General features: G+C 48.0%; 1 protein-coding gene across 1 annotated transcript in view; it reads left to right on the forward strand.

Annotated features, from left to right (window-relative positions):
• The window catches only part of LOC137432328 (CUGBP Elav-like family member 1), a 356,059-nt gene that overhangs the window by 229,260 nt on the left and 108,597 nt on the right, over positions 1–18,202 (forward strand). The window contains exons 4-5 of the mRNA XM_078783095.1: positions 7,131–7,179; positions 17,351–17,482. Of these exons, the coding sequence (XP_078639221.1) occupies positions 7,131–7,179; positions 17,351–17,482 (181 nt within the window). The remainder of the gene's footprint in view (positions 1–7,130; positions 7,180–17,350; positions 17,483–18,202) is intronic.

The raw sequence follows: 18,202 nt of genomic DNA on the forward strand, positions 1-18,202 counted from the left end.
ACTTGCTGTTCTTCGGTGTGCCCTCGTAAAAGTTTACCATCTTTGTTCGGGCACACCAAAGGTTAATTAATAAAAAGGGCACAAACCGCGTCCGCTTTTTTATTTGGCCAGCAGGGCCAGCGTAGGTGGTCCGCCTGCATTGCCACTTAAAACCACTTTTAGATGCCACTTAAAACACAGTGGTCCACAAGCAAGATGCTACTGGCAGCAATGGTCTATCCCAGCAAAGGTGCCAGGCCACAGAACGTGTGGTCCATAGGTGCCAGGCCACAGAACGTGTGGTCCATATGGTGTATCAGTGCAGGCAGGCAGGCAGGCAGGCAGGCAGCAGGGTGCAGGCAGCAAGAGTGCGGCCGCACCACTCAGGGCACCTGCACACTCCCCTCGCACAAAAGACCATGGTCCATGAGTGGGGAAGGAAGACAAAGCAGAGGTTAGCGGGGTGCAAGGGCGCAAGGGTACACATCAATATAAGGCAATGCGACATGAAGGGCGCGGGAGAGCGAGCTGAGAAAGCTCGTCCCTACTCGTATGTCACCCCGCATGTCACCTACCCTACCTTTGCCCTTCCCCGTATTTACACAATTTACAAATCCGTCTCTACTGTCTCGTCCCCCATATCTCCCCTAAACCAAATTCGTCCCCAATCCCTCCCAAGAAGGAAGGGATGGAATCACACACAATGTCAAACTCCGTCATGATGCGTCTTACATTCCCAAATCATCTGCAAAACATGGTGTGGAGTCCTATCACCTCAGTGAGTGGATGCGGATGGTGCGAAGAGATTTTCTCCTAACTATACTCTAATTGACATAAACTCAGTTAAACTACCCGGGGTCTTGCCCTGCCAATCCATTGGCCATCTTTACTCTATGTGGTTCTAAAAGCCAATTCCCATTGCCCATACTGTTGTGCTCTCCCAATTTGGGGTCTCACTCCCCCCCCATTTTTCAATCTGTGCCCTCGCACAATTTCGGGGCTGGGTCGTGTGGCTCTCCTAGCAGGTCTACTTACCTGCGCACCTCCGCCACTGAAGTCGCCACCCGAGCTTGCCTAGCTCCTGCGACTACCCTAACTTGGGGAAGGCCCTCCCTGGCACTTACCCCCTCCATGCCCACCTTGGCATCAGGCAACCCGGGTCCTTCCCTTGGATCCTCGGGCCCCACTGAACACTACCTGGCTCCCAGAGCCTTCCTGCGGCCTCACCTGGCCGACAGACTACCAGTGGCGGAGTGCTCAATAACCACACGCACTAACAGGCTCACACGCCCAGCCATTCCACTTCACTTATGCACCCCTCTAAGCACTTCATTGCCACTACACGCACCACAGATGTCAATATCCAACAAATTTACCTACTCCCTCTACGTAACTTTAAACTACCCTCCCCGGGTACTCGTGAAGGGGTCCATCTTCCCCCATCCACTCCTTCGCACCATGCACTCCACACCACTCATTCCACACACCATTTACTCCACACCATTCATTCACTTGCACCCTATGCACGGCAATGCACTTAATACACAATTACACACATCCTCAATACTCCATTCATACACTTTCACACACACACACATCCTTCTCGAGCATTGCCTCTCAATTCCTCATTTGCTCACCAGCACTACCAAGACTCTCATTCCCAATGCCTCATTTCAAGCCCATGCACACGGTGGTTCCCACAATTACACACACACAGCATCATCTGACTCGCTATTTCCCCTAATATTAGTGCTTCCCTGTCATCCCTTATACGAGCACATCCCTCGTCATTATCATCCACCTAATCTCTCTACATCCCCACTACTTGTACAATGTCCCTACTTAATTCTCAAGTCTCCTAAAGTCATCTTTAGATCCTATCAATTATCCTAGCCCGCCCTGGCTAGTTCTCACCGCCAAACCCCATAATCCTATAGCTCCTCTGCCCCAATGTGAATGGTACAACTACCATTCCTATCATGACTACTACCAAATGTCCACTACTCTCGAGCCTCTCGTGCGGGAATACATTTCCACAGCTCGGCTTCGAAAAGCCGGCAATGCATGCGGATTGTCAGTCTCCTGCAGGTTGGGTCCATCCGGCATTTTCGATTCTGGGGAGGAGGCATACTCGGGCCGAGGTTCCAGGGTCCATCTCGGCGCGGAGCCTTCCGGTCTCCGGCCCGATGACCCAACCTCCCCCGGTCGGAGCACCGCGCCCACCAGGGGGCGAAGGTCCGACCTGGCCTTTCTCCCCCGGAATCGTGCCGGTCGCCGCTATGACACGGCACCGACCATACAGGGCGGGACCCGGCCCGAATCGTGCACGGCGCTCCTTGCAAGAGCGCCGCGGCAACGATCCCCGCCGGCCCCCGCAGCACACAAAGCGCACCACGCCCGAGAGCTCGCGTCGGCTATCCGTCAGCCTAACCGCTGCCCCGGTCAGCGTCGATGCTTGGATCGCATTCTCACAATCACACCTCGCGACCCTTTCCATACTCACGCATCGAGGCGTCTCCATACACTCGTTATTGCACTTTCTCTCCATGCACTCTCTTTTCTTACACACTCTTGCGCACATTCTTGCGCACTCATTCTACTCACACCCTCCATTATCACACACTCCTCTGTTACACAACTTTCTTCCACGCACTCCTCCCATGCACTCTCCCCTGTTACGTACTCTGTAACCACCACGGGTGTGCACTCTTGCATCCACCCACTCAACGCACACCTACCCATGGGTGTGCAATCTCCTGCTGCACACCCAATCACGCGCTCTGGTGTGCATCCCCGCACACGCTCCTCATCCATCCCAGGTGTGCATTCTCGCACACTCTCTCCTTCCATCTCACACTCCGTGTCGCTCTCACTCTCACTATCACACTCTGTTTCACACTCACTCTTCGGTGCACACTTTTTTCTCACACGCGCGCCATTTCCTTTCATACAGTGCACCAGTGCACCACGGACCTTCCACAAGCGCCCGGGTGACGCCGGGATCCCAAGCGCGCGAAAAATCCTTTCGTGCCATATACAGCCCGGCCTACCTTCGGGATCCTTTTCTCCTCACGCACCTGCAAATCTTTATTGGGATTAGCAAGTACGGCATCATGATGCGAGCACAGACTTTGTACAATTTCCATCTCTTCCTCCTGCGAGTGCTTTTCTAAGTCCGCCGTCTTCTTAACCCAAATTTCCACTATTTCTTTGATTTCAATTTTTTTTTCCTTGTTAAGCTCGACGACCGCTGGTGCTAATAAAATAAAATTTTCTAATTCAACCGCCGTCGGCTTCTCTATACCCCGTGTCGCGATTTCTACCCCGGTCCACCCGGCTGTGCTTTGCTCAAGCTCGCTTTCCCCGCGCTTCTCAAGCCGCGCTACCCCGTCGCATACCATTGTGCCTTTCCCGCTCAACCTGCGGTCTATGTCTTTCCCCAATGCTTTTATTTGGCCACCTATTCTGGTTCCAGACCCCGTTAACCCCTCGTTGATTTATCTGGCTTGGCCACCCACGTCCTCCAATTGGCCCCCTAATTTACTTTCTAATCCCTCCAATTTACTTTCTAACCCCCCAATTTGACTTCCCAATTGCTCCCCCATTCTATTTTCCAAATTACTTAACCCGTCTCTCAATCCCCCAATTTGGTTTTCCATATTACTTAACCCGTCTTTCAATCCCCCAATTTTGTTTCCCATATCATTTCGCAATCCCCCAATTTGGTTTCCCATATCATTTCGCAATCCCCCAATTTGGTTTTCCAACCCCATTTGTATGGATGCCTGCAGCTGCGAAATGAGGTCCTGCATATTCATCCCTCCCATTTACGCAGCGGGCGCGGCCCTCGTCGCCATGTGCGAGGCGCCGCCATTTTGTTCGCCTGCACCCTCTTCTGCTGCACCCTTATTAATTTCCTCTCCCATTTCTCCTCCGTGTCCCACTTCTTCCCGGGGGTCCTGGGTTGACTCTAACCCTTCCTCCTCTACCTCCTCATTTACCCCCACCGGCATCCGATCGCCTTGGCTATCCATGGCACGATATAATTTAGATGTTTCAATAAAATTTTGGCCGCTCGTAATTTTGAGTGCGTTAGGCGCACTTCGGGTCAAAATCCCACTCCTGACACCAATTGTTACGGATCTCCAACGTCGGCTCTCCCCTTATCAAGGGGGGATTAATTCCCTTGTCTTTTATCTGGCCGACGGGATCCGGGAGTTATGACGTTACTTCCGGACGACGTTAACTAGGGTTGTAAGCCGACTTCTTATTACCTACTTATTAACGCCGCCCAGTAAGCAAGGAAATAACTCCCGCTCGAACCACAGATATTGATGGGATATGCCGAGCGGATAGCAATCCGAGCTGTTAACCAGTGACTAGACCCGATTATAGCGGTTGAGATCGTGCCACGCTTACCCAATTGAGAAAGGACTAGGACGATCGGATTGAGGAGAAACCAGAAAGAACAGGGCAATTTATTAACAAATGTACAAAGAAGAAGAGGAAACGAAAGAATGTACAAGAAAGAAAGAGGAAGGAAAAGTACACAGGGCAGCCTTAGACAGTCTTACTCTATTCCCCAGACAAACGGGCCCATCTCACACACAGACACTCACAGGGGGATGCAGATGGTAGGGTGGAAGGTCCGGCGATGGTGTCCAGGCTCCAGTCCGGCTCCGGTCCGGCTCCGGTCCAGCAGACGAAACCCGGCAGGCAGCTCTTCACGTAGTGTAACGCGAGCGGACAATTATAATGACGGGGGAAGGCTGGTATACTGGCGTACGTAATATGCGCACTACTCGCTCCAAGCGCCCCCTCCCCAATGCCCTGCACGCTGCAGTTCGTGGCAATGCGTGCCGCGCGCTCGCCCTTAGTACAGCGGGTTGCCACAGCGCGTCTCTTTGAAATACCAATGCTTGGCTTCAGTTCCCTCGTAAAGCGCACATCCCAGGTCAAGCGCCTCTCTCTCCCCGCTCAGACCTCTTTAATGAGCGCTGCTTCGTAATTCTTCCCATCAGTCCTTTTGAGGGCTTTGCGTGCGCGCTTTTATAATCAAGCCAGCGTACGCTCTCGAAGCCCAAAAGCCACGCCTGTCAGGCGATGTCACTCCAGCCCTGTTTGGCTGGTTATGGCTTACCGGCCCCGCCCTGATGGCTGGTTGACGTGGCCGCACCTCCATCCTGGCGCTCCGCCCTCTTCTCGGGCCTTACCTCGTGGGTTTCTGGGCTGGTTTGAGCGGAAGCCCAGCGAGGTTGCAAACGCCACTGGCCCTAAAGGGCAAGGGCGATGGCTAGCGCTTAATGGCGTCGCTTGGAGGGGAGGCTGCCAAAATGGACGGAAGGGCCTACTCTTATTTGATTGACACAACGCAGATGCAATTATTGGGAATGGCCTTATCTAAACACAGACTAAGAAATAATTGACGTCCTATGGTGACCTACGTGTTGCTTGTGGCCTACCTATGGGGTGCTACCTTTAACCTTTAATGATGTTATATTTATTTACAAGTGTGGGTTCTCAAAACCGCAACAATATATATATATATATATATTCTGTTTCTAATGTACCACACTGTGTTGCAGAGTGTCGGTGCTGAGTAAGCAGTTTCTTGGCAGGGTTACGCTGGGTGGTTTGCCATTACCTTCCTGGCAGTAGTTAAGGCAGGAATTTCGAATTTGACCTTGTCTGTTGAAATGGTTGAAGTGAAATGGTTGAAGTTGTGGCTCACACTGTACTGGCGATGACTCTTCGTGAAGGACACTTTGGGATCTTTAACATCCACCAACTAATGCCAGCAGATGTGATGCCCAGGTTAATGTCAATCCAAGGAACAGCTCACACATCGATGATTCACCCTGCCTCTGAAACACCGAAACGATACAAGTTCATAGATGGGTTGGGATTCAAGCCCAGGCTGGACAGCTTGGATATGAGTGTGCGTAAACTCGAGGCCGTTATCCGAAAAAGTTACAACAGAAAATCAGGCCATGCTGCCAAAGTTGCAAGTTGAACAAGTAACATGTTGCACAACAACTGAAGAGAATATAGGATAGGGCTGCCATTTGGTGTTATTTTCCTCCTGCGTTATGTGAAGCCCCTGTATCAGCTGGGGTCAACTTGTGCCTCAAGCCTGTGAGATGACGAGCACAATTATGGAAAGTTGCACCGGTTACAGAGTGTGCACCGGTTACAGGGTGTGCACCGGTTACAGGGTGTGCACCGGTTACAGGGTGTGCACTGGTTACAGGGTGTGCACCGGTTACTTGGTGTGCACCGGTTACAGGGAGTGCACCGGTTACTTGGTGTGCACCGGTTACAGGGTGTGCACCGGTTACTTGGTGTGCACCGGTTACAGGGAGTGCACCGGTTACTTGGTGTGCACCGGTTACAGGGAGTGCATCGGTTACTTGGTGTGCACCGGTTACAGGGTGTGCACCGGTTACAGGGTGTGCACCGGTTACAGAGTGTGCACCGGTTACAGAGTGTGCACCGGTTACTTGGTGTGCACCGGTTACAGAGTGTGCACCGGTTACAGAGTGTGCACCGGTTACAGAGTGTGCACCGGTTACAGGGTGTGCACCGGTTACAGGGTGTGCACCGGTTACAGGGTGTGCACCGGTTACAGAGTGTGCACCGGTTACAGAGTGTGCACCGGTTACAGAGTGTGCACCGGTTACTTGGTGTGCACCGGTTACAGAGTGTGCAGCTCACCGATGTGCCGTCGAGTCCCGTTGCTGCCAGAGCTCAATTATAAGGCGAGATGAATTCTCCAGAACTTGTTAAATTAGGAGGATTGGTGCTGGCTGCATTGGGCCACAAAATTAGCCATCATTCACCAAAGGTCCAATTTACACATTTTATTATATGGGGAATTGTGGAGGATGAATTTGGAAGAGGAGGAGGAATGTAAATTTAAATAGTTTTTCTTTTGCACCTCATTTCCTCACGTTTTATCTGCTGTGTTTTACTGCAAGGGCATTACTTTTTATTTCAACAACAATATTATTATGAGGTGTAATGCTCGAAATCCATTATAACTTAATATATCAACAAGAAACGTTTGTAATAATTATGATAATATAGCCTATTAATCACAATCCACACCTGCCCACCTTCCACCCTTATGTGGTCCTCGCCCTTCCCCACAGATGCATCATCCGATCCAAATGAAACCGGCTGACAGTGAGAAGTCCAGTGGTAAGCCTTTTAGCTTCTATTTGTTCCAAACCGCTTACTCTTAACATGCCGCACATTTATATCCATCCATTCATAAATTCATCAGCAATTGTAAGGAGGCACAGTGTTTGAAACGCCTCCCTTTGTTCCTCTCCCTCTAGATTTGGCAAAATTGGTATGATGGCGTGAAACTATTTTGTGCATGCTTGTGGAGTCATGAGGCCTTTGAAGGAGATTAAACTCGTGGAGTGAGAATGGGCTTTTTGCTGAAAAGTTGGTGCTTCACTCTCTATCTTAGGCAGGTCACAGAGAGCTTTTGAGAATGTGCTTTGAGATCTGCATCACACCTGCATGAAAGTAATTAAATAAGGAAAATAACTGGGTGAGGGTGTGCAGGAGAGAGGGGTGGAGTGGGGGGGGGGGGGGGGTAATTCGATTGGGAGAGGAGGAAGCTGTTAAAAGGAGAGATAGAGAGAGGAGGAAGAGAGAGAGAGAGCGAGAGAGAGCGAGAGAGAGAGAGAGAGAGAGAAAGAGAGAGAGAGAGAGTAGGTGGAGAGGGGAAGGGGGAGAGAGGAGGGAGGCATGAGTGAAGAGTGGGGAGAGAGAGAGCGGGGGGCGGGGAGAGAGAGAGCGGGGGGCGGGGAGAGAGAGAGAGAAGTGCAGATAGAAGCGCAGAGAGAGAGAGAGGCAGAGAGAAAGAGAGATAGAGAGATAGAGAGATAGAGAGAGATAGAGAGATAGAGAGATAGAGAGATAGAGAGAGATAGAGAGAGAGAGAGAGAGAGAGAGAGAGAGAGAGAGAGAGAGAGAGAGAGAGAGAGAGAGAGAAGATTAGATAGATTAGATAGATAGATAGATAGATAGAGATAGAGATGCAGAGGGAAGCAGAGAGAGAAAGAGAAAGAGAAAAAAGATGGAGAAAAATGAAGGAAGCGTTCAGGATGCTTTAATTAATAGTGTGCTAACTTTAACATTGTCTAGTCTGGCACATTTACCTATGGTAAGCCTTTGGTGATTCACCTGAGTTGTTAGTTCGACTTGATTCTGTCTCGTATGGATTTGGTTGGCGACCCGACAGGAAATTGTTAAATCGTTGCTTCACCGACAGGCCATTGTAACACGTCACAGTCCCTAGGATGGCCATCAAGCTGGCTGTCCTGTCTGCCAGCAATAGTTGGTGAACAATATATCTCCATGTTTTTACTTGCGACATGTCACAGGTCCACAAGAACTCCGCATGGTTGTTGTTGCCGTTGTTGTTGTGGTTCTTGTTGGAGGTCGATTTTTGAAAGGTGTGGTAAAACCTATTGGTCGGACAGCTGCCGACCTTCATTTGTTGCTTGACTCGACGTACCATGTCACCCAGATGAAATAATATGGCCGCCATCTTGGTTTTCTGTTGGGCCTAAGACATCAGGTCTGTAGGCCTCTACTGATTTTACACTTCATGCGTTTTTGGGTCAGATTTCCATTGGCTTTGTTTGGGTCGAGTGTTACCTACGTGAAGGACCTCAGAAAATCTAATCAATGTCGAATAAAATTTATTAGTAAGGTTGAATCAAATCTGTCAACATGCTCGGTAGCGTTACGTAATTTTTTAAACCGACCCATATTGGGGTTAAACAATCTGTGACTGTGTGATGAATCAGCAAGTTCTGATATAACTGGCGATGGCTGACATGGATGAGATGGGAGAAGGAGTGTGGACGAGAGCAGTGAGCCAAGCACAGAGAGCAACCAGGTGTTTTATATACAAAAACATATACAGGGTTTTCCAAAATGATCTGTCCGATTTTGAATGTAAAAAAATAAAATAAATAAACATACAAGCATGTAGTTTACCAGGGGTGCTGTCGGAGGGGTTGGGGTGCTGTTGCAGTGCACCAGAGTGCCGCTCCAGCACCTCAATTCATCCGAGGTGGAGTCACAACAGGAATATATATATATATATATATATATATACTCATAAATAAATTAAAAACCCCGATGATAAACGATTGAACATCTTCGACCTGACCTTTGTCAACATTATTTATCTACCAACTTATTGGTTGCTATGATGCATTTTTTCCATTTCAGATAAATAAATAAAGAGAACCGTTTTCAGTAGGTAGTCCCTTGCAGATGCCACCTGAGAAACGACTTACAACTTTCAACGCATTTTCAACTTTTTTCCCCCTTTTTAGCCCCCCACAATTAACAAGTCCATCTTTCTTTACACCCTCATTATCCCTCAACCAATCTTCCTCCTTCATTCCTTCATCCTTCCCTTATCTGAGGGATCAAGCTGACTGTGTGTGATCATTTCACAGCCATGTGTGTGAAGGTACACACCTTGACCAAGCGCACACACCACCCTTCCTCATCTCTGTTTCAAATATAAATGATCTGATCAATGTGACCGGGATGTGTTCCGTTAGCTGCAAGCGGACAGCTATCGCTTTCCAAGCCAGTCACCAAGAGGATCGAGTAAAACTGTGAAAACGACGCCTCGGACAGCGTCTGCTTGAGTCACACGGTAGCATTGTTTCCATGGAGACAACCATATTGTTAAGAGGTGCCGAGCACTGTTCCATTGGAGTGCTTGCTTGAGCGCTTTGAATCAAGCAAGCCGCTTGGCAAGCGATACGGATAGCAAGGTGCTTGCTGACGGAACACACCCCAGAAGTGCAACAAGGGTGTATTCAGTTACCAAGCAGCTAGCTAGTGCTCGCCAGGGCAGCCGTTCCTTATCAACAGTTCAAAATGGAGTGCTTGCTTGAGTCCTTAAGCCACTCGGCGAGTGCTCTACAATCAACCAATCAATGGGTTCCTGCCATTTATGACGATGGGTGACACTGTATCCATCTGTACTGTCTCTCACACCGCTGGGCTTCCTCTGCAACAATGGCAGCCTCTAACAAAGAACAAACAAATATATGTTCAACATACATAGGATATACCACAAACCACGACAGTTTAAAGATGGCGGCACCCAGTAATGAGGGTCGGTCTTGTGTCGATGTGAAACTTACCAAATGGTCTTGAGTAATAAAAATAGGGACAATAACCCTGGGCGCTCATCTGGTAGAATAAAGCAGTATACCTGGTATATACAGTATCACGGTATTTTAAACCAATTTCAGTGGTTGCTAGGAGACAGGGTAGCATGTAGAATCATACCAACGTAATCATGACTTTAAACAACAACAAAAAAGAAATACCTATTTTAGGGGGTCAAACACCCTACACACCTCTTTAAACCCTGATTTTTTTATGCCGTGAATAAACTTTGAAGCATCACGTGTGGTGAAGGTTGTGGGCAAGTTTTATTGAAATTGTGTGTGTAGTTTCGGAGAAGAGAGCAAATATTTACTTTGGGAGACTCAAACCCCCTGTAGACCTACTACTTAGACCTGAAATTGTCTTAATGCCTTGAGCCGGATAGACAACATTGGTACATCACGGGTTATGAAGGTTGTGGTGAAGTTTCATCGAAATTGTATGTATAGTTTCAGAGAAGAAAGAAAATACCTATTTTGAGGGGTAAACCAGCCCAACTTTGACCCCCCCATAGACCACCATCGACCATATTTTTTTAATGCCACGAACAAACTTGAGTTGCCGCATGCCAAGTATCATTTTAGCCAAGTTTGGTCACAATCCCATCAGCAGTTTTGGAGAAGAAGTTGCAAGTGTTTACGGACTGACGGATGGATGGATGGACTGACTGACGGACGGATGGACTGACGGACGGATGACGCGCCGTCCCATAAGCTCCGCAGAACTACGTTCCAGGTGAGCTAAAAATAAGAAAAACTTCTCTGCATTTCTTAAAATGCATAGTTTTGTCAAAAAATGGTGGTAAGAGATTAAATTGATCTGACTTTTGCTTGAAAGTGGGATTCTTAATTGTGAGATTAAGTGCGTGTAAGGGTTATTTATGCTTTTGCTTATTATTGTAAAATGTTTTTTTCCTTTTTCACTCATTTTGGGCACTTCAATGGTGAGTGTCATTTTAATACTTGATGTGACAGTAGATTAGATCTGGCGATGATGTCACCAATGACATATATTCAGAGCCTGCCCTGGCACCTCAAAATTTTCCACTTTGCCAAAATTTACCAAATGTTTGCCACATGATGATGCAGTTTACACCTTTTTGTAGCCCAACTCATAGCTCTTCATGACATGCCAGTAGACTTCCACATGCACACCATTAATGGATCTCAGAACGTCCTATGTTCAATTTCAGTGCACATTCGCCGCAACATTACCAGCGTCACACATTTTTGAGACATTTTTCGCATGTCGCAACATTAATTGGTGTAACTCTGCACACTGTAGATATACCTCATAGAAGACTGCAACTAAAAATTACCTGGGTTGGGCTACAATATGGTGTAAATTGCAGGCTTTTATTTTTTATTTACATTCAAAATAGGAAAGATACATGGAGTACATGGAGAAGAGGAAGTACATGGAGAAGAGGAAGAAGTTGTTTCTTGGGTTTGTTGATCTGGAGAAAGCATTCGATAGGGTTCCACGCGAAGTATTGACATTGGCATTGAGGAAGTTAGAAGTGGAGGAATGGTTGATCAGAGTAGTGATGGAAATGTACAAAAAGAGCGCGCACAGCTGTAAGGACGAAGGATAGGAACAGTGGTGAGTTTGAGGTGAAGGTGGGAGTGCATCAGGGGTCGGTACTAAGTCCACTACTACTTGTAGCTGTGATGGAGGTGCTGGCTCAGAACGTAAAGGAGGGTTTACCGTGGGAGTTCTTGTATGCAGATGATCTGGTGTTGATTGCAGAAAGTATGGATGGACTGAACGAAAAGATGAACAAGTGGAAGGAATGTATGGAGACAAAAGGTCTGAAGGTGAATATAGGAAAGACGAAGGTGATGGAAAGTGGTAAAGCATGTGGTGAGGTGGAAATAACTGGGAAGTGGCCATGTGCTGTGTGCAGGAAGGGTGTCGGAATGAACTCCATTCAATGTACAATGTGCGCTCAGTGGGTTCATCAAAAATGTAGTGGTCTGAGAGGGTCATTAATAATAATAATAATAATTCATTTATTTTGTATAGCGCTTTTCCAGAAGCCCAAAGGCGCTTTGACAGAGTGGAAAACATAATGCATAACAATACATGAAAACAACAATTGCAAAAAGACAAGAATCAATAGGGAAATATTTAAAGCAAAAGGAGGGAGAAGGAGAAGAGATAGTCAGGGGTTAAATGCTGTGGGTTGAATGTTGAATGCAGTGTTGAACAGGTGGGTCTTTAGTGATGTTTTGAATGTGGTGAGTGAGGAGGAGTCTCTGATGGTGTGAGGTAGTGAGTTCCAGAGGGTGGGAGCAGCGATGGAGAAGGCCCTGTCCCCCCAGGATCTGAATTTGGTCCGGATGGAGGGGGTCAGGAGGTTGGTACCAGCAGAGCGGAGGTTGTGGGTGGGAGTGTGTCTGGAGAGGAGGTCAGCCAGGTAGGATGGGGCCAGGTTATGGAGGGCTTTGTATGACAAGAGGAGGATTTTGTACTGGATTCTCTGGGGGATGGGGAGCCAGTGAAGCTTGTAAAGGACAGGGGTGATGTGGTCACGGGTCCGGGAATGGGTGAGTAGACGGGCAGCGGAGTTCTGAATGTATTGGAGTTTATTGGTGATTTTTGAGGGTGAACCATAGAGGAGGCTATTGCAGTAGTCCAGACAGGAGGTGATGAAGGCGTGGATGAGGGTTTCTGCAGCCGTGGAGGAGAGGGATGAGCGGAGACGGGCGATATTTTTCAGGTGAAAGAAGGCTGACTTTGTGATCTGTTTAGTGTATTTGTCGAAGGAAAGGGTTTGGTCAAAGATGACGCCAAGATTCCGGATGTGAGGGGAGGTGGATACTGGGATACCATCGATGTTGAGGGCAAAGTTATGGGTGGATTTTGTGAGCGTTTTTGGGCCAATGATGATTATTTCAGATTTATCACAGTTAAGCTTGAGGAAGTTGATTTGAAGCCAGGATTTTATTTCAGTGATGCAGTTTGTCAGGATAGAGTGGGTGTCAGTGGAGACGGACTTGGTGGAGATGAAAAGTTGGATGTCATCGGCGAAGCAGTGGAATTGGAGACCATGACGGCGGATTAAGTGACCGAGGGGGGACAGGTAAAGGATGAAGAGGAGGGGGCCAAGAACTGAACCTTGGGGGACACCTTGGGGGAGGGGAGCAGTGGGGGATTTGCAGTTATTGATGGAGATGAACTGGCGTCTGTCAGAGAGGTATGATTTAATCCAAGAGAGGGCAGTGCCGGTAACGTTAAAGGTGGATTCAAGTCGGGTGAGGAGGATGGTGTGATCGATGGTGTCAAAGGCAGCGCTGAGGTCGAGGAGGACGAGAATGTTGAGGTTGCCAGCGTCAGAGGAGAGGAGAAGGTCGTTGGTGATTTTGAGAAGAGCAGTTTCAGTACTGTGGTTGGAGCGGAATCCGGATTGGAATGTTTCATACAGGTTATTGGCAGAGAGATGATGTTTGATTTGAGTGGCTACAGTGCGTTCCAAAACTTTTGACAGAAAGGGTAGGTTGGAGATGGGTCTGAAGTTGTTTAGGGTGTCAGGGTTTAGACCAGGTTTTTTTAGAATGGGGGTAACAGCAGCAATTTTGCGGGAAGGTGGGACGATGCCTGTAGACAGGGAGGAGTTTATTGTTGCAATGATAAGTGGAGAGAGAGCAGGGAGGGAGGCCTTGACAAAGCTGGAGGGGATGGGGTCAAGAGTGCAGGTGGCAGTTTTCATTCCTATGAGGAGTTCAGAGAGGTCAGTAGGGGAGATTGGGGAGAACCGAGACAGGGGATGTCAGGACAAGGGGGGGCAGGTGGTTGGAGGGGGAGCGGGTGCGGCGGTGGTCAAGCTGTTGTAGATGTTGTCAATTTTGCGTTGGAAGAAAGAGAGGAAGGAGATGCAGTTGTCTACTGTGAATGACTGGGTGGTGGTGTTCAGGGGGCGGAGGAGTTTGTTTATTGTCGAGAAGAGTGCTTTTGGGTTTCCGGAGCCAGAGTGGATAATTTGAGAGTAGTAGGCGGAGCGGGCGCGGGAGAAGGCATCTTTGTAGTGTTGTAGGTGGTCCTTGTAGGCTTGGGAGTGAACTGTGAGACCCGTTTTATTGCGGAGTCTTTCAAGTTGGCGAGCACGAGTTTTCATCAGGCGGAGTTCAGGCGTAAACCAGGGAGCAGAATGGGTGAAAGAAACTGTTTTGGTTTTTACAGGCGCAAGCTGGTCAAGGCAGGAGGAGAGAGTGTGGTTGTAGTAGTCAGTGAGGTCGGAAGGGGTGTGGAGGTCAATGAAGGGAGAAGTGGACATTTTTTCAGAGAGGGTGGATGAGAATGAGGTAGGTGAAAGAGCGTTTAGCTTACGGAAGTTGATAGTGCGATAATGCCTTGGTGTTGGGGCGGGGATGTTGATGGTCAGAGTGATGGCTAAGTGGTCAGAGAGGGTGAGGTCGGAGCCAGAGAGATGGTGCAAATTTAATCCAGTGGAGCAGACAAGGTCCAAAATGTGACCACGGATATGGGTAGGAAAGTCGACATGTTGAGTGAGGTTAAAGCAGGTGAGTAAATCAGTGAAGTCAGTGGTTATTGTGGAGTCAGTGGAGTCCATGTGGATATTGAAATCACCAAGGAGGAGGATTGAGGGGGAGAGGGAACTTAGCTGGGTCAGAAAGTAGGAGAAGTCAGACAGGAATGATGGGTGTGGTTTGGGAGGGCGGTAGACGACAGCCATGACTGACTGCGTGCGACCAGAGAGTTTAAAAGCCAGGTTTTCAAATGATGGAGCAGATGAGATGGAGATGAGGTTGGTCTTGATGTCTTGACGGTGGATAACGGCAATTCCACCACCTCGGCCCTCCGAGCGTGGTTTATTGACGTAGGAATATCCATTGGGTGTGGTGAGGTTGAGTGTGTAGTAGTCCAGAGGTTGTTGCCAGGTTTCGGTGAGACAGAGAAAGTCCAGTTTGTTATCCAGGATGTATTCGTTCAGGATGAGGCATTTGTTGTTGAGGGACCGGGTGTTGAACAGGGTGAGCTTGATGTTGTTTTGAACAGCAGGGATGAATTCAGGTGATTTAGCCAGGGTTCGTAGGCAGGAGGTGCGATCGTGTGCGTTGCTGTGACCAGGTGCGCTGGGACGAAGAGTGAGAGTGCGCTGAGCCGACCAGAGGATGGGGATGGAGTGACCTGATTGCAAATAAACAAACTTACGACCGGAGCCACGGTGAATGTACCTGGGTCGTCGGAGGAGTCCATTTGATTTGATGGCAGAGATGCATGATGGGGTGGAGCGGGTATTGAGCAGAAGGAGCCTTGCGGCGGAGTACCGCAGAGCCATGCCAGGCAGGAGCAGAGAGACGAGACGAGGCCAAGGTTGAGGAGGTGAAACAATGGTCCCAACCCACGAGAGCGGGCCCGAGGAAACGAAGGAGCCAGGTAGGTGAAGCCAGGAGCAGAGCCGGGACCAGGCAGAGGGCAGGCAGGAGCAAAGAGACGATCACGAGGCCAAGGTTGATCACGGCAAAGCGGCAAATCCAGCGGAAATCGACCGCCGCCGCTACAAGTCTAGATCACGGCGGGAAACCGCCACCAAACCGCTGCGATGGCAGCTACATTAACCAGTTTGGCAGCTACATTCAAATGTAAGGTGTGCACAGAGGGACCTGCAGATGGAGGAAATGTTGAGTTGGATCTTGGTGACGGCGTGAAGCTGGAAGGTGTGAAAACATTTTGCTACCTCGGAGACATGCTGAATGGAGAAGGTGGATCAGACACGGCAACGGTTGCTAGAGTGAGATGTGCATGGAATAAGTTTCGGGAACTGAGTGGCGTGCTGATGAGGAGGGGAGTGTCGTTGAAGCTGAAGGGAAAGGTGTATGCTGCATGTGTAAGAAGTGTTATGATTTATGGGAGCGAGACATGGGTCATGAATGTAGAGCAGCAACGAAGGCTGGAAAGGGTGGAAATGCCAATGGTTCGGTAGATGTGTGGAGTATCGTTGAGAGAGAGGAAGACAAATGATGAATTGCGAAAGATGTTGGGAATAGAGCCTGTGATTGATGCTGTGAAGAGGAACAGGTTGAGATGGTTTGGTCATGTGTTGAGGAAGGATGAAAGTGACTGGTTGAGAAGAGTGATGGAAATGAATGTAGAAGGAAGTAGAGGAAGGGGAAGACTGAGAAAGACTTGGCTAAAGATGGTGGAAGAAGAAATGCGGGCAAGGGGGTTAACAAGGAGAGATGCAGAAAATAGGGCAAGATGGAGAAGATTGTCATGGGGACCGCAAGGCTAACCCCCGCTCTAGCAGGGAAAATGGCCTTAAAATGCATGTTGTTGTTGTTGTATTCAAAATAGGAAAGATAATTTAGGAACACACTGTATTATTATTATTGTTATCATTATTATTTTCATTATTAGGGTACCCTCCTTCGAGGGAATGGCTTTTCTCATTTTAGGCACCAGAAAATGGCACGGCATGAGGCGAACCGGTCTGGGTTGTTGGTATGCTTGTTCGGTACCTGACTGGCTGTACTTCTTGGCCATTTGTCGTACTCCTTGGCCAAAGTTATTGGTCAGTTTCCATCAAATTTTGCATACATGCCCGATCTACCCAGGGCCAGGTCTTAGGCACCAAGTAAATGCACCCCACCCCCCGCAAGGGTGGGGAGACGTCTTGCAATTTTCACCGATACGTGTAATAGTGTAACTGGTTTACCCACTGGCCCCTGCTTGAGGGAGGGAGTTATATAAGGTGACGAAATGACGACAGGTAGGGCACAGTGCAACTGATTTACTGATGCTATATGTCGCCCCTGGAAGGAGAGAATGTTACTAGTTGTTTTAAATCACTCAATTAAGTAAAAATTTCATTTGACAAACTTTACAACTATTCTATTCTTTTTCATTACTGTTTTCCCACATTTAAATCTGGTGGGACATTTTTCTGTATCATTATTTTTATTACATTTTGTTTGAGGGATCATGGAGTTGATATTGAAGGTGTTGTACAGGAAGCGTACCACTGTCTATCCGGTAACATTTACTTGGGCATAGTGTTCATCTTTCATTCACTAAGACATGTAATTGGAACGTTCATTTACTCGGCCACGTACCTGATCATGTTTTGACATCTGTCTATATCCTGTCTCATTGTGTATTTGTTCACCTCTTTAATCCTTCTTTGCAGTTGAAGAGAGAAAACTTTTCATCGGCATGATTTCCAAGAAGTGTGGTGAAAATGACATCCGTGTGATGTTTTCTTCGTTCGGGCAGATCGAGGAATGCCGTGTGCTGAGGGGTCCAGATGGACAGAGCAAAGGTGATGAAGGTCCAGTATTGGGGGAAATTGGATGAGATTGGTTCTGTTCCTGAACGTGGGACTCAAATACTTCTTTTCTTGTCAAATAGCATCTTCGATCCGAAGGTTGCAACTCATAGATCTCCATTCTTTTCTGTTTTCCGCTTTCCTCGTCAATTGCCCATATTTCTTGATGTCAAACAATTATTTTATATCATCCATCCATATTCTTCTTTGTCTTCGCCGTGCTCTTTTTCCTTCAATGTTACCTTCCATGGTGTTAACTAGCATTTTGCCACAGGATTCTCTTTGTATATGTCCAAATAAAGCTGACTTTATCTTTGCTATGCTACTCAGCAACATTGGTTTCTCCCTCGTACGAGGCACCTCTTTTTAACTAATTCTCCTCTGCCAGGTGATCTTTGATATCCACCTGAACTGTACCTTGCCGTACTGTACTGTAATGTAGTACCACATCTCAAACACATTTATTCTTCTCCTCACTTATTTCCCCATTGTCCATGCCTCACTGCCATCTGTCACTACAAGCATATTCCATCGGTCTTTAACAATCTTTTGTTTGTTTGAATATCCAAATTCCTCCTGAATAATTATTTCATGTCCCAGAAAGCACTCTTTACCATTCCGATTCTCTTTTTGATTTATGTTACACACTTTACATCCTCTGTTACACCACTTCCAAGAAATGTGTAACTTTAAACTTGTTTCAGAAGCTCTCCG

Source organism: Myxine glutinosa, chromosome 8 (genome assembly GCF_964187855.1).
Source record: "Myxine glutinosa chromosome 8, kmMyxGlut1.1, whole genome shotgun sequence".
Classification (NCBI taxonomy): Eukaryota; Metazoa; Chordata; class Myxini; order Myxiniformes; family Myxinidae; genus Myxine; species Myxine glutinosa.